This window comes from Gossypium hirsutum, chromosome A07 (genome assembly GCF_007990345.1).
Source record: "Gossypium hirsutum isolate 1008001.06 chromosome A07, Gossypium_hirsutum_v2.1, whole genome shotgun sequence".
Lineage (NCBI taxonomy): Eukaryota > Viridiplantae > Streptophyta > Magnoliopsida > Malvales > Malvaceae > Gossypium > Gossypium hirsutum.
The window spans coordinates 22,012,449-22,035,240 of record NC_053430.1 but is presented as its reverse complement, the minus strand read 5'-3'; the positions used below and the strand labels follow the sequence as shown (position 1 = coordinate 22,035,240).

Here is a 22,792-nt window from a genome sequence, read left to right as displayed (position 1 = left end):
GTTTATATGGCGTGTATTGAGTTGGCTTAGAAAAGAGTTAAACTTGAAATATGATTGTGAATGATACATCTGTATATGTTTGTATGCATGTATTTAGTAGTAGTTTTTAGTAATCAATGAATGAAGTTATTAAGGTAAGTTTGGAAATACATGAATGTATGTGATAATATATCACACATAATTCTTGCAATTGGCTTGGATAATATGTATTGAATTGGTTGTTATATATGTGTAAGCGTTGTTGTAGGTTAATGGAAAATTTGGGTGAGAAATAAAGCTAGGAAATGGCTTTATTTTTCCACACGGGTAGACACACGGGCGTGTGTCTTGACCGTGTGTGACACACGGCCTGGCACATGGGTATGTGGTTTGGCCTTGTGCGCCTTGCATCTTAAAATTGAAAAATAGAATGCTTAGAAATAAGCACACGGGTAGAGTTACACGGGTAAGGACACGGGTTGGGACACGGCCATATGCCTCACATCTAAGGCCCATACGGCCTAAAACATAGACCTGTCACTTGGCCATGTGAGCCATACGGTCTTGCCACACGGACGTGTGACCCCTGTACATAAGAAAAATTTTGAAATTTTGTGAAAGATTCTCTGAGTTTCTGATTTAGTCCCAACTTGTTTCAAATGAAGAAATTGGGCCTCGAGGGTCCATTCAAGGAACGATATGACATGTTTCGAACATGAATAGTAATGTACATAGATTATCTGTAATTGTTTTGAAAACTCCAGTAATGCTCCATAACCCTATTCCTGCGATGGATACAGGTTGGGGGTGTTACAGACCATACCTGTGGCACCGAAAACATTCAATCTAGGATTTTTCTATAGCTTTTGGCTTCTTATCAGGCATACGATGATCCCAAACATTTCTCCTATCATCGATGCTTCTTCTCCTCCATTTGTTGTTACCATGCCTAGAATCTTTGTGAGACGATAGTGCCTGCAACACTTCCTTCTCACTATCTTGTAAAACGAATTTTGACTCATGAATCATTAATGAGTTCTTTAACTCATCAATGGAAAGAGCATCGAGGTCTTTTGATTCCTCAATTGAGCAGACAATAAAATTATATTTCGGCAACAAGGATCGTAAATTTTTTTTAATGATAGCAACATCTCCAAGCTTTTCCCCATGAGTACGCATCCTATTGATGATTGTCATTGTTTTGGAGAAATAATCTGAAATAGTCTCTCTTGGCTTCATGCACAAATTCTCAAATTCTCCTCCTAACGTTTGAAGCAGTGCACACTTTTCCCTTGCATTGCCTTGATACTTCTTTTTCATTGAGTCCCAAATATGTTTTGTCGTATCCTTGCGAAGAATTATTTCAAGGATTGAATGATCAATTGCTTGGAACAAATAATTTTTTGCCTTCAAATGTTTTAGCTTTTGTGCATTAATCTCTATCTTCTGTGCATCTGTCAAACTGGTTCCAGCTTCTAGCTCTTGGACTCCATCCTCAACGGTAGACCAATATTCTTTTGACCTTAAGAAATTTTCCATCAACATGCTCCAATGATCATAATGACCATCAAAGCGAGGAATAGCAGGTTGAACAAATCTATCGGAATCATTCAGATGTTGCGACATCGTATATGGAATACAACACAAAACACTCTAAACCTGACTCGGATACCACTGATGACAAGCTTTAAAGGAATACTTAACACAAGAGAGGAAGATTACCAAAATCAATTCACTATTATTAACTTCAACAATTATGCTTTTATATAGGCTTACAGAGAAATTAAATCGTGGAAGTAAGATTCTCCACTAACAGACTAATGAAAACAAAATAATCCCAAAAAGATTAAACAAACTAATTTAACTAATAGACTTGCTAAGAAATAGGAGTCAATAAACTGACCATAACACTTAATAAAAAAAATAGAAACGTGGTGTGATTAATTTTCCATCATTTATTTACACTACTCCCTTTTAGTCTCTCTTTAAAACTTTTCATGATTCTCAATAGAGAAAAAATTTTGACACACGCCCAAAGTTTCAAACCCACATTACAAAGCTAGAACTTCTTTTCATCTCCTTTAACCATTCTGTCACTTTTATTATACACACCCAAAGTTAATTTCAAACCCATGTCACAAAAACAATTTTTTTTCATTTCCCTCAACCATTCATTCACTTTTATCACTTGAAAATTTTCTCAATTTAATTATAAAACTTATTTTTTTTTATCATAAGAAAAAGAGCCCCAACTCCTACAGTGGGATTTGATCCCGCAACCCAAGAATAAATCAAATAACTTTAACTAATCAACTACTAAATGATTATTATTGTTTTGTGTCAAGAAGGTTATAAAACCATCATCACATGATAAAAGAAAGGAAAGTAAAAAGAGACGAGAATAAGAGTCGAACCTACACTTTATGGCCTTTGGCAATCTTTTACCCACTCAACTACTTCAAAGTTTTTAAGTTTTTTACTTCAAGACAACTATAAACCCTAATCAGATTTATTCATTTAAGGATTGAAGATCAAATCTATTCTTTTAGGTCTTAGACATAAGATGTGGAGTTTTCGGAAAGTTTTTATTTAATATTTTATATTGAAATTATTTTTTTAATCTTATGATTAATTATTATTACCTTATTTTATTTCTATTTTGAGGATGGTGAAAGATTTGATTACAATATTGATTTTGGTTTTTAATCTTGGATTTATCGAGCAAAATTTAGATTGATAAAATGCTTTAGAATATTTTTAATTGAGATATGATTGTGATTATTAATTGTTTTAGATCTGACTAAATTATCACGATAAAATTTTGTAATATTAGTTTTTATTGAGACATTTAGAAATTTGTCATGTTAGAATTAATAATAACCACTAGAAGTGAAAACATAATAATAAATAAGAGAACAATGAGAGTTTTTAAGACACTTGTATGCCCAAATATTCTGTATACTTGTTGAATACCCAAATATTTTGTTCAAAAAATTTCTTAGGAACAAAACATGTCTACTTGACAATGTAACAATGAATATTATCCTTACAAGTAGCAAAACAAACCAATATTGATGCAATATTTGGTAGTACAAAATTAGTTGAAAGCTCCAGAAGAGTTAATTATTTAGTAATGTAGTTGAAAACTCTAAAAGAGCTAATATATCAATATTTGAAGGAACAAAATTAGTGATGGTTATCGCGTGAATCCATGAGTGGGACCGAAGGATTAGTAACTTAGAACTCAATCTCAATACTACTATCGAGAGGTTAGAAAGGTCAACTTAGTCCTCAAGGGAAGAAAGAGCTTGTCGGAGGGGAGAGATAGGTAAGTAGATGGAGACCAAGAAGGTCATGGATATAGTGGAAACGGTTGCCCTTGTTAATGTTGTGCAAGGGGTACTTGTTGTCATGCAAGTAGCTTTTTAGCCGTTAAACCATGTTGGGCTAAACTTCCAACCCTTCTTTGATATGCTCCGGGAGGGTCATCATCTTAGTTTTGATGTATACTACCCTTATGGACTCGAATGAAAGAAGTTTCACGATTACTTTGGGAGGCGAGTATATTATGGCAGATGCTTAGGGGTGAGCGTTCGATCGAATCAAATAAAAAAATTTTGAGTTAATCGAGTTGACGAATCTTATTTTATCATCCTAACTCGATTTGAAATTTTCTCGAATCAAGTCGAGTGAGATGGAATTGGAATCGAATATATTTGTTCGAGTTAAATTAAAAAAATGATTTTGGGTCCTTATAATCACTATCACCCACGATAATCAAATTTGTTATTAACTTTCATCCCCTCATAATTTATTTATTAATATTTTATATACGAGTTAGTTTATTTTCTTGCTTAGTTGCTTCAATTATCTTTTGATTCTTGTCGCTATGTATTTTAAAATTAAAAAAATATATTAAATGTAAAAAATGTGATTTTTTAATAAAATTTATCTTAAAGATAAAATGTGAAATTGATACCAACATAAAATTTAAACATGAATATTTTATAGCATCATCAATAAATCAATTTTAATAAAAAATTATAAATGTAACGCCCAATGTTTTTAAATATATTTTTGTAATTCATTGACATAACTATCTATTTGCTTTAATGGTTATGTGTCTTGAGTGTGTGTGTGTGAGGTCCCAAGTTCAAGCTTTAGTTTAGGCAAATTTTGGCATTTTTATTGTTTAAAGCCTGACCTTTAGTTATTAGGCTTAAAAGTATTTATTTGTCAAAATGTTTTAGAATGGGCTTGTTGGTCTAGTGGTTAAGTGGAGAGTTGTAGTGCTTGAGGTCTTGTGTTCAAATCTCTATGTGGGAAAAATGGGATAATTTTTGCTATTAGTTCGGCAAGAGTTGGTTTTGTCTAGGTTTCTGAGTAGTGGTGTGGTTTCGGTATAGCGAATTTCGGCCTTCCCTTCCCACTCTCTGAATTTCTGACGATTTTCCTCTTCTATTCTTTTGCTTTTCTCTGTCGAAATTCTCCTAAATTCCTCCCTTTTTCTTTTTATCCTTTTTTCATTCTTGAGTATTGATTTCCTCTTGCTTCGAGAAGTGCATTGGTGCGGTTTCGGTAGGTGATTCTTTTTCTTTTTTCTTGTGATTACTTATCATTAGAATAAGAATTTGAACCTTTTTCTGGAATTACTGGTTTAGGCGATAATCTTTGAGTAGTGGATTCGGTTTGTGGATCAAAAAGTGGTTGCAAAAGTTCTCTGTTAACGGTAAGGCGAGTTTTGGGAAAATCTTTAATGGTGAATTCGCTAGTCTCAATTTCTAATTTGCTAAACTGATGTTGTATACACTGATTTTAGGTTTTAGAGTGCTCAGGGTTGTTTTAGCTTCGTTTTGTAACCAGGCGTGTACCCAAAACCACAGAAAATGAGGGTCGGCGAAAGCCAAAAAATGATTCTGTCGACGTCACATGGGCATGTGGTCGCCCGTGTGGTAGTACACGAGCTTGTGATCGACAAGCCAGGCCATGCGCGTAAGACATGGGTGTATGACACGGCTGTGTGATGGCCGCTGAGGCCGTGAATGAGATACGAGATTGACTAATTGGGCCCGTGTCGGCCTACACGGGCGTGTAGGATTTTTGGGCCAGGCCGTGTGATCCACGTGGCCAAGGCCAATTTGGGCCATAGGGGCTATACGGGCGTGTGAGCCTATTTTTCTGAAATAATCTGTAAGGTTGCACGGGTCGCCCAAGTCGACTGTGACCTACTGTAGGGTCGATAAGCATTACTTAGACCCCTGATTTTGTGATTTGATTATGTGATGTATATATTAAGCATGTTAGTCTTAGCATGTGTATCTGACCGATTGTATGATCTGTTAAATTGCATTATAGCATGTCATACTTGTTTGATGCATTGCATTAGAGTGGGGTTGGTGTTATGATAGAGGAAGTATTCTGAAAGGTTTTTAGGCCTGTCATCTGGTAGCTCAACTGCAATTATCTGATTATGTGTTGTATTTCGGTACAACACAATGTGTTAGGATGGGTAGGTCGATTTTATCCCCACATGGTGTGTTGGGTTAGACAGAGTTGGTGTGCAGGGCTGGTGGGCATAATTCTGTTATTTTGTTATGTTATGCATGTTATGTTTAAGATGGGCTAAGACCCAGTTCGTATCTTATTCTGTATCTGAGTGGACTAAGGTTCACATTGATTCTGTAAAGGGCTCAGGCTCGAATTATCTGTTTTTTGGATATATGACTAACTTCTGATACTGTGTATATTTTCTGTGGGGATTACACACTGAGTTTGCGAAAACTCACCCTTTTCTGTTTAATCTGTGTAGATAAATTCCCAGACTTGATGGATTAGTGCAGCGGAGGGCTCAACGGTGACCACCACTACCATGCGGTTACATCGCTTATTTCTTGTTGGTATTTTATGTATGATGGACTTTGGGACTATTCAGTTTTAATTTTGGATTTCGAACTGTTGATTATGGATTTATAAACTGCAACGTAATTAAGTACAGTTTTCCTAAAATAAACTAAGATTTTTAGTAAATGAAATAGTTTTCAAAAATTATTTGGGTTTCAAAAGCTTCCTCGTAAAAGAAATGTTTAAAACAAATCAATTAATCCACGTTTTCTCGAACTATTAAAAGATAATAATTGGAACGATTTAAGGGCAGGGCGTTTTCAAAAACACTCTCATGTTACATCGCCAGATTCGACCATAACGTTTAGGCCGGGTTTGGGGTGTTACAATAAAAATTCAATATGATTAAATAATTCAATAATATAAATAGTAAAAAATATAAAATTTAATTTAATAATATAATAGTATATATAAATAAAATTATTACTATTTAGGTTTAGGGATTTTTTTGGATGATTTTAATTTTTGATTTTGGGGTAAAAGGTGAAAAGTAAAAGTTTAAGGGGAAAATAAAAAATTGTGAGGGTTGAAGGAGTAAAACTTTGGGGGGGAAGCCAATGGAGAGAGTAAAATTTGGGAGGGGGGAATGGGTTTGGGGTAAAAGGTGGTGGGATGAGAGAGGAGTAAAAGTTTTTGGGGGAAATTGGGAAGGAGTAAAAGTTTTGGGTGAAAGTAAAGAGGTTTGGGAGTTTGGGGTAAAATGTAAAATATTATAGTTTGGTATTCGATTTATTCGAATTCAAAAACCAAACTTGATTCGAACTCGAAATTCGAAAAAAAAGATTCAAGTTGACTCGAATAATTCGATTAGTTCGAATAACTCGATTCCTTTAACTCGAAATTTAGATTTTTTTTTATTTTTTCGAGTCGAATAGAGTTTTGCTCACTCCTAAGAATGCTCTCACTGGAATCCATTTCTTCATCTTAAGGATGTCGCAACTTAAGTAGGACATTCTGGAAGACAACTTCAAATGGGTGCTTATAGTGAGGATATCTCAAGCTTTTCTGATGATAATGACATTGATCCCCATGCTTCTTGCGACTAAGGGAAGGGTCCCCTAAATCCAAACATCTCCTGTGACAAAAGCTAGCTTGGTTTATGGTTTTGCCAACTAGCTGGTTGCAGTTAAGGGGTTTGTCACTCTTCCAATGATTTTAGTGGATGGAGAAGATATAGTCACAAATATGGTAAATTTCCTGGTCATAAACCACCTAGTGGCCTATAATGCAATTTTTAAGAGACCTATAATGCGGATAGATAAGATGGTTGTAGCCACCTTTTGCATGATTGTCAAATTTCCTATGCCTACTGGGGAAGACTATATATGAAATGTGATTAGAAGAAGGTTTGGAGTGTCATACCATCTCTTTGAAGCTTATGGAACAACATGTGTTTCTCCCTCATTGTTTTCCTTCTTGTTGCAACCACATTTGACAGAATTCATTGGCGAGAGTAAATTTAATTGGTACGACAAAACCCAAAAGGAAAGTAAACTACTAGAGTAAATAACTTAACTATTCTACTCACAATAATAATCAAATAATCAATACTAAAATTAAGCAACCTTCCAAATAAATCACATAGTCGACAACCAAATATGATTGATAATTAAATTAACTAACAAAATAAAATAAAATAACATCAAAAAACTAATCATAATGTTAATTCACAAACTAATGATCCGGAATTCCTTTACTTAAAGGTAATTAATAATCTATCCAACTTTTACCTAATCTCGACATAATAACTTAGATAGACTTAACGTAAAGCTACCTACTTTTTTGTCACCTCACAAGCATGTCACAATCATCATTGTCTATAATACCCCTCACCCATTTTAGATGATCGGTACAGATGGGAAATGTCACCGAATCATGTACAAGTAAGAAATCTTGAATTTATTTGAGAATTGAAATTTTGAAATACTTTTATAAAATAATTAAAATATATTTTAGACAAGATTTAAAGTTTTGAATACAATTTAAAATCATTTAAGACTTACTTAGAGTTAATCAAAGGTGATCGGAACCCAAAATAGGCCTCGAAAGGTCCAAACAACTTAAAAAATATTGTAGTGTTGAAACAGGCGCGACGCCGCAATGTAGGGACTTACGACGTCGCGATGAGCCTTACTGAATAATGAGGTCATGACGTCATATATGCCATGTCGTGATGTTGGGCTCTGTAGTCGCAATGTGACTCCTTAAGTTTACCTAAAAACACTTCAAATATTTTGTAAGTCCCTTCATTCATGGTATGCATATAACCTACTTAAAGAACCCTGAATTATATAAAAGAAACTATTACAGAACACTTTAAAATCACAACCAATGACCTCTAGCAACTTTCTTCTCTTTAATTTCATTCAAAACAACAATTTTCTCCAATTGCCCATATGTTACAATAGCATGAAATAGTGATATTAATGGCTCAACAATTCATTTTAAAGCTTCTAAACATGTAATAAGATGATAAAATGATAAAAAGCCACGAATCTTTACTAAAGCTCTTCCTTCTCTCTCAAACTCAATCTTTATATGCTAGAACCCAAAATCTAAATGTGTGGGTGATGAGTTTAGTGGAGAATCTTAGCTCTATTATGATTTTTAAAGGATGATTTTGCAAGAAAACAAAGAAAAATGGTGAGAGATTGAAGTAAAAAAAGGGTGGATAGTGATTCTTTTTTTGGGGGGGGGGGGAGGGGGTCACCAAGTCAAAGGTTAGCAAAAGGTGCGGTCCCAATGAAATTCTAAAGCTAAGTTCATGTTTAACCATCCCAAATATTATCTCATTACCATGCATCAATATATCTTTAATATTTAATTATATTTAGATCCCAAATGACCAAAATACCCCTAAGGGCAAAAATTATAATTGTGCCCATTATCTCTTATTTTATCCAATTGAGTTTGAAACTCTAAAAACATCTCAAAATGCATCCTAATAGCATCTCAATAGTCTAAAAATAATTAAATCCAGTAAAAATGAATTTCTAATTAGATACATGGATGAAATCACTGGAACAGTCCCTTACGGAACATCAAAATTCTTTTGGCATTTACACTATTATTAGAGTCCCCACTAACCTAAGTTGGTGGATATCTTATAAGATAGCCAAATAGTTGATGTTTATCTTAGCTAGACTCCATTAACTACGTAACTATTTCGCTATAATCAACTTTCATATTTTTCTTAATAATTTATTGATTAGGCGTTGCTCAATTTAGTAATAACTTCAAATAAAGTAGTTAATCTAGTTATTAACCTAAATCATAATTCATTCTATTTCAATCATTCAAAATTAAGCTATAGAAATCCTAATCACTATGGAAGAATTAGTAACTAATAAGAAAATCATGCCATCAAAGATTAAAATAAAAGATACAATAACTTATATTGATATTAAAATCCATCAAATATTATTGAAGATCCAAAATAGAATATCCAAGCGATTGATTATAAAATGGAAACAAATCTAAAAGTAAAGAAAAACAAAGAGAAAACTATTAAAAAACCTAAGAGAATAAAATAGTTAAGCCAGAAGTTGGCCACCCATGATTTTGATCATAAGAATGTGTTTGAAGGGTGAAATCGCAAAAAAGGGGTGGAAATGATAAATTTCCTCTAATGAGTTAAAATAGAATTCAGGACTTGTGGCTCATATTTTTTATTCTTGTCATTTCGGGGCTTTGGTTTCATCATAAGCCAGATAAATTATGAAATCAATATTTATCATATATAAAATCAATTTTTGGAGTTTGAGATCTGGTAAAAACACTGAACTGGAATTCTACACAGGATTTTTGAATTTCTTAACTATTAGGCTTCCTTTCATCATCTTGGGGGCTTATTCCTTTGATTGCATGCGGCTATATACTAAAACCTTCATCCCAAACTTTTTCAATTCATAAATAACACGCCTTATTAAAATTAAACATGTGAAAAAAAAACTAAAAATATGCATAAAATTCGTAAAAATTCAAAAATGAAAACGTAAAATGTGAAATCAAGCCAAAATCACTAAAACAACCTAAAAATCATAAAAGAAATTAATTAAGCAAATGCAAACAAAATGGGTATCCATTGAGCACTCGTTAAACGGACTGGATGATCAAATTCACCTTTCCGTATTTGCCAACATTCACATGATAGGTGGCTTCAAGTAGCCCGTAATGGTAAAAGTCCTCACCGTTAGGCTTTCTAGTAAATCTGTGCAATATCTTCTATACTTTTTCTCTCTTGTGTCTATTCCCTTTTCTAATAACTGTAATTAAAAAAACTTTAGGCGTACTTTAAGAATACTTTTTTAAAAGTATATGTAAAGCCCAAATTTTGCCCGGGCTCAACAAGCAGAGCTCAAAACACTAACCATCCAATTAGCACACCACTAAACAGACCACTAACTCCATCACCCCACTAACTCCATCATCCTACTTGCCACTAATTCCATCACCCCACTAAATCACCCCACTAACCCCATTACCCCACTTGCCTAGGAAAAGAGAAAAGGGCAATCAGTTATAAAATTTGGCTATAAAAGCCATTCAAAACTATTGTAAAGGGAGAGGTTTTTTTTTGATAAAAGGAGAGGAGATGCTGAATACGAACACAAAAAAAACAACGATTCAATAACGGTGTTTATTTCGAAGGATTTGTGCATCGTTTTAATTTGCTCCTCATTTAAATACTATCTTTTGTGAGTTGGAATATTTGTATTTTAAATCCCTATTTATTTGGGCATATTTCATTCTAGTCCTTGTCTACGCTTTAGAAATTCTATTTGTTAACAAATTATCCCCTTAATTTTGTTTTTATTTCCATTAAGTTCTTTTAAAATTCATGTTTTTATATTCTTTATAATTCATTCATTCTTTCCCCCCTTTTCATATTATCTTAACATTTTGTTAATTGGTTCCACCTTATTTTAATTTTTTCTTGTTGTATTTTCTTTTGTATATTTTCATTATGTTTTATTATAATTTATTTATTTTCTTTTTTATGAACATTTTTTAAATATTTTATTATTATTTTTATATATATTATTTATATTAAGCTATTTGTATTTTGTGTATATTATTTATTCGTGTATATATATTGTTTTGTATATCATTTATACTGTTTCGTTACAAAATTATTATTTACACTTATATATATGTAAATATTTCCTATATCATCAGCTTTGAATTGTTGCACATTATTTTTTTATATATACATTGTTGATTTTATATTATTTATGTATTTTCTTTTAAATCTATTTGTGATTATACATTTCCTTTTAAATCCATATATATATAATTTATGCCTTTTAAAGTTATTTTATGATGTATTTTTGTTTATTTCAAATGTTTTATATTATTATTTCTGTACATATATTTATAATAAGTTTTTCATTATATGTATATTATTAATTTAGATTCAATATTTTGTATTTTATGCATTGATTATTTTTATTTATTTTATAATTAATTTTAAAGTTTTGCATGTATTGTTTGTCTGTATACATATAGTTTATTTTATGTATTGTTCGTTTGTTTATTGTTTGTTTTTGTGTGTTTTAATTTACATATCTGCACCTTTGTAATATCGTTGATAAATGGTGTAATATATTAACTATGTACATGTTCCATATTAGTTACTTTGCTTTTGGATTTCTGTGTATTAATTTATGATCGAGCTTGCTTACTTTGTCATCTTAAATTGTTCAATTCATTTTTATATAAACCGAATAAATGTACTTCACCGCTTTTATAATCACCCTCATTAAAAAAAAAACCTCTTAAAACGAGGCAATATTTCGTGTTTGGAAGTTTGAGAGATCGTGCCCAATCGTGCTGGGTTTCGATTTTTCATTCGACTAAAATACAGAATATCCTTTTGAAATTCCATCCATGTTTTCTCAAATTAAAATGAGGCAATGTTTCGTATTTGGAAATTCGATAAATCGTGTCTAATCGTGTTGGGTTTCGGTTTACCGTTTGGGTCGAATAGTCAAATATCATTTTTAAAAGTTAAGTGCATGTGTTTTGGAAATCCTGAGATGATCTTGTGTCGAACGTTCGAAATATTGTATCCAATTGTGCTGGACGTAATATTTTATGCTTTCTAAGCAAGAGAATCTCAATATCCAATTCAAGTTATCCAAATGTTTTAAAGGAATTGTATTTTAAAATATTTTTCAAAGTTTCAACATTAGGACGTAAATTGATCAATACGGTACTAATTTTGGGCGTTGCGAGGGTGCTAATCCTTCTTCGCGCGTAACTGACTCCCGAATCTATTTTCTAGTTTTTCGTAGACTAAAAACGTTGTTTTAATAAACCGAAATACTTTATTAAAATGATTGATCACAAGGTGACCCGATCACATCTAAACAAAAAGGATTGGTGGCGACTACATTTTTGTTTTAAAGTCGATCCCCATTTTCAAAATAAAAATGGTTTCGACAGTATCTTTGGAGGAAAAAAAATATTTTTGGGGAGAAGTTAAAATTTTCAACTTCTAAACAAGGTATTTTTGGGCTAATTTTTGAATTGAGAGAAATATTTTTTTCTCAAAAAGCAGCTTATTTAAAAATATTTGTCACTGGTTCTTAATCTAAAAAACACTTACTGATCTTCTTGCTTTTCCTTTAATCAGGATTTCAACTTCTTCCGGGATCCTCAATTCACCTTGGACATTAGAAATGAATTGTGAAACGTTTAAGGCTTTATTTGTTTGCTAATAAAATGTTTTCCAGAAAATGATTTCTGGAAAATGATTTACTTTTTTGGAAATAATTTACTTTTCTAGTGTTTGGATAAAACTATGTAAAATATTTTCTGCTGTTTGGCAGAATTCCTGAAAATATTTTCCGGAAAAGTTATTTTTACATATATTAATAAATTTATATTTTAAATTTTTTTACATATATTGCAATGATTTATTTATAAATAAATTAGCTTAAATTTTTATAATTTCTAGACATGTTCTCTTTCATCTTTCACTGGTTCATTTACCTGCTCCACTCTTTAGTTCGAACTTCTTCCTCTCAAGTCTTTGCTTGTTTCAATTAAACTCAAATTTGACTTGTTTCTTTAAGTTGGACTTTTGTGAATATGGAGATCCTTAAAAAAAATAGTTTATCAAAGATGAGATTGAGACAACCAATAGATAGGATTGAAGATCAAAGCTAAAAGGGATCTTGTTTAGGTCAACTCCTTACGGTAAATTTAAAACCATTTGTTTTTTCAACTCCAGAAATGATAAAAACATCACTCTTACAAAGACTTATAAATGTAACACAAAGGAATTTTATAAGATCTTTGAACATTTGATAAATCCTAACTTTTGATCATCAAAGATCAGTTTTGTTTAAATTAAACAAGTATTTGTACACTTAATTCTCCCTATGAGACAATTTTAAAAGACTAGGGAAGAAAATTAGTATTTAGTTGCAGCCTAAGGCTTTGACTGGTATCCCCATGGATTGTTGCTTGCCCACTTCCACTGATCACTGCACATCTCTGCTATACCATATTTTGCTCTGCAATATAGCAAACTCTTAAGATTAAAAGGACCTATCTTGTACTGTAATTGAAAATTCTTTTTGAAAGATTATCCATGTTAACTAAATAATCTATTAGGAAAAAGATAGGATTGTAAACATACTTCCAACCAAGTTCTTTTTGAGCTTTTTCAGTGGAAACATAAACAGCTGTAGCATCTCCTGGCCCTCTGGGGCATAGTTTAATGGGGATTTTTTTGCAATATTTTCAGCAGCAACAGTTTTATATTAGCATAAATGAGAGCGAGGCCGAGAGAGAATGTTGAATGGGAATTGACAAATAGATGTTGAATGGGAATTGACAACTAGCATTAACCTTTCCAGAAGCTTTCTCAAAAGCAACAACCATTTCAAGCACAGATGTACCACTGCCGGTTCCGAGGTTATAGGCAATGCAACCTAGAACAAGAAGGAAATTGACAAAAGGAGCTAAAGGGAGAGAGAATCAGGCATAGCAACCTGCTGAGATGAAAGTTAGCTTAAATTCCCTTTTGTAACCACACAGATCATATATTGGCCAAGTCTTAATTTCTTATTGGCCATTACTTTCAGCTGTTAGCTAAGGAGTTATTATCAGATACTGTACATGAACACACTCATATTCCCTTCTTTTCTTCTATTATTTTCTAGCCTCTCTTCTCAATTCTTGATTAAATAACACAACCCAAGCTCCCTGATTTCTGATCTTTCTAAAACGTACAATAAACTAACATGGAAACAACATTCACTAACAAAGGAGTTGCCAGGAAATAATAGAAAAAAGATGAATAAACAATTAAACCCAAAACAAAATCTCTAATCAGAGTTCAATCCTAATAAAGTAAATAAAGGCGAAGAAGAAATAATAGAAAAAAAAGATGAATCAACAATTAAACCCAAAACAAAATCTCTAATCAGAGCTCAATCCTAACAAAAGTAAATAAAGGCTAAGAAAAGGATTGCTTTTATTTTTTTGCTGTAGAATTAAACCAATCTTGTTTATTCAGCAATAATTTCTTCAAGGGTTAACTACGATCAAGAAAACAAATGAAAGAAAAATTAAAGAAAAAATTCACCTTAAATACTAATAGTTGAGTCTAAGTCAGTGTGAGTCCAACCTAAGATCAAGCAATCATTTAAACCCAACACTCAATATCCACATCATAACAAAAAACTGCAGCTCATACTGATCGGTTAAGACAAAGTTGAAACAAGAGGTTTCGATTTTTCTTTTAAAATAAATTCAACCATATAACTGATCACATCCCTCGGAGCCTGTCCAATTTTTTCTTCAACTTTCCACATCAACTTTCACAATCACAATTTCTTTTGGGGTGAGTGCATCAAGAATCTTCATACATCCATAAGCAACAACTAAGGCAAACACTCAAAAATTCAATAAATAGGTAGAGTTATTTGGATTTTGGAGAAAATGGAATACAATCATCAAAGTAAAACAACAGGATCAATTCCATTCATTTTCTAGTAAACTACAGTACTGCATGTTGTCTCAAATGAATGTGAGTTTACCTTGCTTCCTGACTCTTTAACAACAGCTCCAGTACCCTTTGGCTTATCCTCTCTGTATAAAGTGTAAAAACAACATAAATATAGTTAAAAAAAAGTTAAAACAACTCCAGATGAGGATGTGAATTGAAAAAAATATGTCAAACAACTCCAGATGTATTTTACATTAAAGTTTAAACAATTCCAATCACTAAAAGGATGACAAGTATTTATCACCAAAGAGACAAAAATAAGAAATGTTTTGCTACATATACCCAAAAAGATATGACATTGTGATAGAACCAACTGAAAGCTTACTTTTTTGCATGATGATTTGGTTGACGTTGACTGCATGAATCATTCATAGAAGTAGATTTTTTCTCAAGCTGTTGATTAAGTTGCACCTCCAGATCTTCAACCTTCTTTTTCAAATTAATTATATCTGCCTCTGCTAGAGCTATGTCATTAAGATCTGCCTTTTTCTTCATAATAGTTGCAAGCTAAAATTTGATGCAAGTTAAAGATTAGGTGGATTACTTAAATTAGAGTCAGGCCATCGTATACCTTTTTGTCAATCTTAGCTGGGAGAACTGTGGGTTGTTTTTGAGATGAATTAAGAACGGATTCCAAAGTTGTCCTCTTATCTCTCTCCCTTTGCAACTCTTCCTTTAATATTGCTACCTATTAAGTACAATCAAGAGCAACAATCAAGGTTCACAACGGTTAATTTATAAAGCAAATACAAATATTAAACTCCATATATTGCAAAAAACAAAAAACAAAAGAGCTTCACATTACAAACGTACTTCTTTCTCAAGACATAGTTGATGCCCTTGCAATGTCTTCTTTTGTTTTTCCACACTGGCTTAGTTTGGTATTACCTTCAATCTGTATTAGAAAGATGACTTTACTATGAAAAGCTTCCATACAAGTCAAGATAATAATAATAGTAAGTTTTCGAAAGGTGGATAGGTAGCAGAACCTCTTCTCTAAGTCTGTTTTGCAAGTAAGATTTTTTATCCTCAACTATCTCAATTTCAAACCTAAAATAAGGCCAAATTGATAAATGCAAAAAAGAAAATAAAGCTGTTATCAATATAAAAGGTCTGACTCTAATATTTTTGTTATTTCACTTTTAGCCATGTAAATTATGTTATGTGAAGGATAGATTCCATCATCCTAAGCTTGAAAGAATACTTTAAAATATGCTTGCAAATTTTAGTTGGTATTGTGTCTTTGTAAGGTATATGAAAAATAACCAGGAAAACAAGTTGTTGCAGGCTAATTTATACAGGGCTTTTACATACAGATCATGGGAACATTGCTTACTCTTCTCCAAATGGGTAATCAATGGATTCCATAGAAAGTTTCTTTCTTGCCTGAAGAAGCAAACCCAATAAATTAATAATTAGAAAATCTGTATTACATGAAACAAAATGGAAAATCCCAGAGATACAATATAACCTTCAAAGCCCCATCAATCGAACAATAATAACAAAATTTCACCTATAATAGAAAAATATGGGGATATTTGGGAAATTACCTAAAAAAGAGCTTTGCCTGAGAAAGACGAAATAGCAGCGTGTATTGCTTGAGAAGAGCATATATATGCAACGAACTAAGGAAAAAAGGAAGAAATATAAGAAGTTCAAGAACGGAAGAATCAGAGAAATTTTATCTGGATGAAGGAGATGGAAAATGTCTTACTGAAAAGAAATTGATAAGACATTTTCCCCAAATTGCAAGTCATTTTACCCGTGTCTTGGAATCTATTTTCCAAGTGTAAAATATTTTCAAGCTGCCAAACACAGTAAAACCAGGAAAATATTTTCCAGAAAATGTTTTCCTAGCTTTCAAACGGAGCCTAAAAATTCACACGTTCTTTATTGCCTTCTCATATGTAAAAAAATAAATAAATAAATAAATAAAATTCAAACCTCCAATTGATGGGTATCGAAATAAAAAAAAGACTCCGTTTGTTTGCAGGTAAAATGTTTTCTGAAAAATGATTTCTGAAAAATAATTTTTTGAAAAATGATTTCTGGAAAATGATTTACTTTTCTGGTGTTTGGATGAATCTGTGTAAAATATTTTCTGTTGTTTGGCAGATTTCTTGAAAATATTTTCTTGAAAAGCTGTTTTAATAAAAATTTATATATTTAAGAATTTATTATCTTTTCCTTGTTTGATTGAGTTTACTTTATATATATATATTAATAAATTTATATTTTAAATTGTTTTTACATGTATTGCAATGATTTATTTATAAATAAATAAATCATTTTAAATATATAATAATACTCAATTATTAAATTAGAATATTAACCGTCATAAATTGAAAACAACCAAAGTCAAATAAATTATTTGTAATTGTGTTATAAAAAAATAAAAAATAAGGATTGAATAATTATAAATTAGCTTCCAAACCACAATTAATACTAGAAATTAATAATATTATCCAAATACATAATTAGTATTACACCACATGATAACAACAACATTATCCAAGTGCATAACTAATATTACACCATATGATAACTAATATTACACCACATGATAACAACAATATTGTCCAAGTGCATAACTAATATTACACCACATTAAAAGTATCAATATCTTCAACCTTGAGAAAATTTTTGAAGCCAAATTTTTCTATGCTTCTTACTTTTAACTAAAAAAGCTTTTGCCTCAGATTCATGACTCACTAAATAATAAAACACAGAACAAAGGAAGTCATCATCAAATCCTTCTACCTCCATTGACATCACTTCTTCGTAAAGATGTGGTGTCTTATCCGCAGTAAATTGTTCCAAAGCATTAGCAATTTTGCCAAGTTGTTCACCCACAAATTTAATTTGTTCATCATTGACACTTTCTTGAGGGTGAGAAGTAATTTACTTCCTAGTTTTTAATTTTTTAATCCAGAGAGTCCCAAAAGCTAAAACTGAAGCCACGACTCCGACAATTGCATGATGTTGATTACGATCCATCTACACAATACCACATAAATATTTAATCACTACAAAAAATACGTAAACTTTTCATAAGATCACATATATGACTAAATTTACCATGACTAAAATGCATACATATATATATAAAGCTTCTCAAGTAATGACTAAAGTTACCATGACTAAAGTTACACTTATACATTTCTTTTAAGGTTGAGTCTTCTTCTTCTTCTTCTTTTTTATAATCAAAATTTGCGGCGCTTATCAGGTAGTCGCGCTGCTCCAGCGGATAAATCTTTTGCTAGAGCGAAAAACTACTTTCCTTGCACAAATCAAACTAACATTTCTTTATACTTTATCCAATCTAAAATCTAAAAATATATAATAAACTTAAAAGTCCTAAAATATACTAAAAACTAATTTATAAAATAAAGTGAAATTCTAAAATCCTACTAAAATAAAAAACAAATAACTTTGATATGAATGCTCCTCCAAAAGAAGCTCTTCCCACTTCGCAAGGCATCATTTTTGCTTAATTAATTTTTTTAGGATTTGACCTTTGGCTATTGTCTTCTTTTGTTGCAGTGTATTATCTCAACTTCTCATTTCACATAACGTGTTTCTCAATTTCTTTTTCATTTTTATCCATTTCTCTTCGAGCTTTCATCTTTTCTTGCTTTTGAAAATAAATCTTTTTTATCAAGACTTCAACTTTTATTAACTTTTGAGTTTTCATAAGTCGTTTCTTTTTTCCTTCACCAAGAACAAAATGATAAAAGTTCATGAGATTAATTAATTTTTGTAGTCACTAAAGAGTAAAAGAAAACCCAACTTTGAGTAAGGTCAAAGAAATCATTCAGCAACAAAACTCCAATTTTGAAGTAGATACATAGTCAAAATCAAGAAAACAAAGTAAGCTATTATTTTCAAGAATAAAATGTTTTAAATGATAACTAAGATAAGACGCATAAAATCGAAGAAAATTTATTGGATTTAACCCAAAGAAAACAAAAGCAGAGTAATAGTAGTTTTCAACATAAAGACAATGAGAGAAGACCAAGAAACAGTGCAGAAGAAAGAATTAAGCACGTTACTGGATGATTCTGTCATATTTGGCATCTTTATTAATGAGTCAAGCAAGAACACTTAGCATTACAACTCTCTTCTAATTTCGAATCATGATATTTGCACATCAGATTTTCAAATCTGTTTTATAAGAAGAATTCAAATTTGCTTTTAATATTTCCAGTTGATGGCAAACAAACGGAGCCAAAATAATGCCACACAAATATTTGATCACTACAAAAAATATACAAATTGAAAACGTGCAATGCCTCTCCAATCATTCAATTCGCACAAATAATTGTGCAAAGTAAATAAGAATCAAAGTGCAAACATACAATTAATCATATAGTGATAAGATTAAGATAAGAGAATAGAATAAAGATTTTGTTGATAGGCAAGATCTAGCTTTTGTGGAGTATGACCAAAGACATGAAAGACACAGGAATCAGCAAAGGACAATATGTTAATCAAAGGCAGCCAAATGAATACTTTGGTCACATGTTTATGCTGGATGTTAAGAAGGAAATGGGCAACCAAACTGACCAGATTAAGCTACAAATGCATTGACCTATAATTTTTTTATCGTTCAACCAATACTTTGGTGCTCATGATGCCACCACACACAAAAATGAATATCTATTTTGGGTCTTAAGAAGAAGATTTTATTGACGAGTGTAAGACATTTTACATTGTTGGACAAGAACCTATCAATTCCTTACTTTCATGGACCGTCTTGTTGTTAGCAATCCACACAGATTGGCGAGAAAAAGCAAGAGAAGAAGTGATTGAATTGTTCGATCACCAAAACCCGCATCCAATGATAATTTAATTTTTATGTTTATTATAAAATAAAATAAACATTAGTTCTAAAATTATAAAGCCAAACAGAAACAACAAAGCGAGAAACTGAGACTCATATTATATGAATGAAGGAATGCTTGAAACAGAACATGCAATACAAATAGATATACATATTATACTTGTTATGGAAGGGTTTCAATTTTATTTATTAATTCTACCTTCTCAATAGCAATGGTCTAACCAATTCATCCTTGTGATTTCATGTACATTAAAAGATGACACAATACAAATAAATATACATATTATATGAATAAATGCTGAGCTTCAGGTTCTGTCTTCTTTTCTTGATGTCCTAGTTATCATTGATAATGTTAAACTACAGATTTTATACCATTGTTCATGTAGGATTAAAAGAGAAGTTTAAAGATACTTGAGTGTATACATCAAGAAGGAATCTACTCATTCTGTTTTTTAGTCATGCTAAATATATACACATGTATATATATTCTTGTGATGTGACTCCTATTGAAAAATTTAAGTTACTGTTAGGCAATTTAAGTTACTTGGTATGCTGTGTTTCTCTTAACTTCTTTAAGTCTTCAGCATAAGAATTAAGGTTTGTTTTATTCTTATGATTCATCTACCATACAGTTCATTTTACGGTGCCTACTCTGATTAAATTCAAGATCCTATGAGCAGAGTTGTTTCCTCTTCTTTTGTGACTATATTAAAATTCTCAAAAAAAAAGATTTATTTGCAGGAAAAGTACGAGAAGGCTTTGGCTTCTAATGCTGAAATGCAGAAGAGGGTGGTTATGGAGAATCAATGTTGCAGGCAACCTTGCAATATGAATCTGGCCAAGCTAAACCACAAACTTCACAGTGAGAAATATTTTAAGCAGCTTTCTTTTCTAACATTCACTGGTTTACATAAGAAAAAGACAATTCTAAATATCCCAACTCATATCTCCATTTTTATAGTTTCCTTGTATTCAAAATATTTTTATGAATTTTTCAATTAGCTTGATGTTGATGAAGAAAACCATGAAGCAACGTAAAATGCAAAGATCATATTTACTTTGATCCAGCTATTTAAAAAAATTTAAATTTAGTCTACATAACAATGGTGTTAGAATTGTTCTTCCATTATACATTAGTTTAGTCAACTTGAATTTGATATGGCAGGGAATACATAATGTTGACAAGCCTACAGATGGTAAATCCAATCAAAGTGCAACGGAGGAAGAAACTAACACCGAAGACAGAGAGAAGAGCTCTAGTTAGGAATAGTCCTAGTGCCATTGTTAGCCTTTAATTTTGTATTGGTCTTCCATTTTTCCTTGAAAAAAAATGATCTAAAAATGACTGAAAAAAAACCTTTCTCTACTGCTTGCAGAGACTTGTTAAGGTTTGGGCAGACATTTCCAAAAACAACAAGCACAAGAATCAAGCACATTTGCAAACAAAACGTGGCACCAGATTACATTTTCATTGCCCTGAATCGATAGAATTTCCCAAACTCAAAAAAAATAAAAAATAAAGAAACAAAGAAAGGCATAAAATTTCAGGCATGAAATCAGTTAAAATTTGGACAAGTAAAGAACAAGAAGAAAAAAAATAGCTTTTTAAAAGAAGATGCCATACCTTGCGAAGAGGAATGAGATCCTGAGACAGAGAGAAAGATAGGAAACGAAACAGCAGCGTGTAAAATTTGCCTGAGAAGAGAAGATATGTGACGGAAATTGGGAAGAGGAAGTTGAAAAAATATTATAAGAAGTTGAAGAATGGAAGAAGAAGAAGAAGAAGACTTACCTGGATGAAGAACGAGAGATGGAAAATGTCTTACAGAAATGAAATCGGTAAGACATTTTCCCCAAATTGAAGGTTATTTTACCCGTGTTTGTAAAACATTTTACAAATGTAAAATGTTTTCATACTTCCAAACACCGTAAAAGCAGGAAAACAATTTACGGAAGATATTTTCCTTACTTCCAAACGGACCCAAAAATACAATTCTTACTCAAAAATACAAAAATGGTATATAACAGCGAGCAAGGTTGAATCTACAAAGGTTAATAAAACAATTAAAAATAAAAAGGGAATTCTAAAGTTAAAAATTAAAATTAAAACTGTGGAAAGGAAGACCATAAATAAAATTTAAAAAATCAATAAGATGAAAATCTTAATTTTGAAATTTGCAAGGAAGTTGAACTAAAAAGGCAGAAAATGCTGGATCAAGAACCTTGGATTTTCCATTCCTGGGAGTGTCTAAGCTTAGTTTTTCCCCTTCTTTTTTCACATGTGAAGTCTGAACATTAATACAAATCTTAATCTATTTCCAATTAAAAGACATGTTCTTCTAAACATTCTGAAATTTTTTGGTGGAAAAGCGGATAGCGCTTAGTTTTGTTGCTCTGCCTCCGATGACTGTCACCAATTTCCACTGGTGGTCTGAAGAGCTTGATCTTCTCAAATCTACTAAATTAGATAACATACAAAGCAACAACAACAGCAGCAGCATGGAAAACAAATAAGCTCCAGAAACGAATGTGTGTTTTAGACTAATTATAAAGAGGTTCTTAAATTTTAGTCAAAAATTAATAAAAAATACAAAAAATTAATAAAAAATACCATGTATCGTAATTTAATTAATTAATGTGTCACGTTATAATTTATTAGAGAAAAATAGAAGATTTTAATTAAAATTACTAGTTTGAATAATTATTTTATTTGGAATAACTAAACTGAATTTAAAAAAAAAAACCAAAAACATTTCCGTATTTTAAAGAAATATTGAGTATAATTTACCCAATATTTTTATTGTCGTTGTGATAAAATTCTAGTCTTTCATTGAAAATTTTGTATATTTGAATTGATATTTTTATATTTGAATATTTAATTCTAGATTCAATTAATTTATAAATTAATAAGTTGGAAAATTTTTTAATTTGGATTTATTAACATTATATTTGAGAAATTTAATTGGGTTGGGTTATTTCATTTTTTGAGGTGATTTATATTAGGGTATTCGGCCTTTAAATATTGGGTTGGGTACAAATCTTGAGTT

General features: G+C 31.4%; 2 protein-coding genes and 1 long non-coding RNA gene across 12 annotated transcripts; all 3 read right to left on the bottom strand.

Annotated features, from left to right (window-relative positions):
- Nucleotides 1-825: 825 nt before the first annotated feature.
- Nucleotides 826-1,605, bottom strand: LOC107955881 (uncharacterized). Its single transcript, XM_016891667.1, has one exon. It carries the CDS (start codon nucleotides 1,603-1,605, stop codon nucleotides 826-828), a length of 780 nt encoding a protein of 259 aa, XP_016747156.1.
- An 11,515-nt stretch (nucleotides 1,606-13,120) lies between these two features.
- On the bottom strand, nucleotides 13,121-16,792 carry LOC107953135 (uncharacterized). 10 transcript variants are annotated; one of them, XM_016888366.2, is made up of 9 exons: nucleotides 16,453-16,792; nucleotides 16,239-16,288; nucleotides 15,716-15,797; nucleotides 15,474-15,590; nucleotides 15,228-15,409; nucleotides 14,934-14,985; nucleotides 13,741-13,823; nucleotides 13,529-13,594; nucleotides 13,121-13,403 (listed from the first exon to the last, which is right to left on the bottom strand). In XM_016888366.2, exons 5-9 carry the CDS (start codon nucleotides 15,395-15,397, stop codon nucleotides 13,319-13,321), a joined length of 456 nt encoding a protein of 151 aa, XP_016743855.1. In that variant the 5' UTR covers nucleotides 15,398-15,409; nucleotides 15,474-15,590; nucleotides 15,716-15,797; nucleotides 16,239-16,288; nucleotides 16,453-16,792; the 3' UTR covers nucleotides 13,121-13,318. The 10 variants fall into 10 exon arrangements, 6 of the variants coding, with proteins under 6 accessions (XP_016743855.1, XP_016743860.1, XP_016743859.1 ...); XM_016888371.2 differs by having other exon boundaries at nucleotides 15,228-15,360; XM_016888370.2 differs by having other exon boundaries at nucleotides 15,228-15,357.
- A 790-nt stretch (nucleotides 16,793-17,582) lies between these two features.
- Nucleotides 17,583-22,264, bottom strand: LOC107953137 (uncharacterized). The gene is made up of 3 exons (XR_001699083.2): nucleotides 21,538-22,264; nucleotides 21,370-21,440; nucleotides 17,583-17,899 (listed from the first exon to the last, which is right to left on the bottom strand). It is a non-coding gene; the product is annotated as an uncharacterized lncRNA (long non-coding RNA).
- Nucleotides 22,265-22,792: the final 528 nt, after the last annotated feature.

What these genes read in the sequence shown, in the direction of transcription:
- LOC107955881 (XM_016891667.1), bottom strand. Translation starts at nt 1,605, where the DNA reads ATGTCGCAACATCTGAATGATTCCGATAGATTTGTTCAACCTGCTATT.
- LOC107953135 (XM_016888366.2), bottom strand. Translation starts at nt 15,397, where the DNA reads ATGAAGAAAAAGGCAGATCTTAATGACATAGCTCTAGCAGAGGCAGAT. An exon ending in CCAAATCATCATGCAAAAAA is followed by an intron (nt 14,986 to 15,227) that starts GTAAGCTTTCAG and finishes CACTTTATACAG; the next exon opens with AGAGGATAAGCCAAAGGGTA. An exon ending in TTAAAGAGTCAGGAAGCAAG is followed by an intron (nt 13,824 to 14,933) that starts GTAAACTCACAT and finishes TTCTTGTTCTAG; the next exon opens with GTTGCATTGCCTATAACCTC.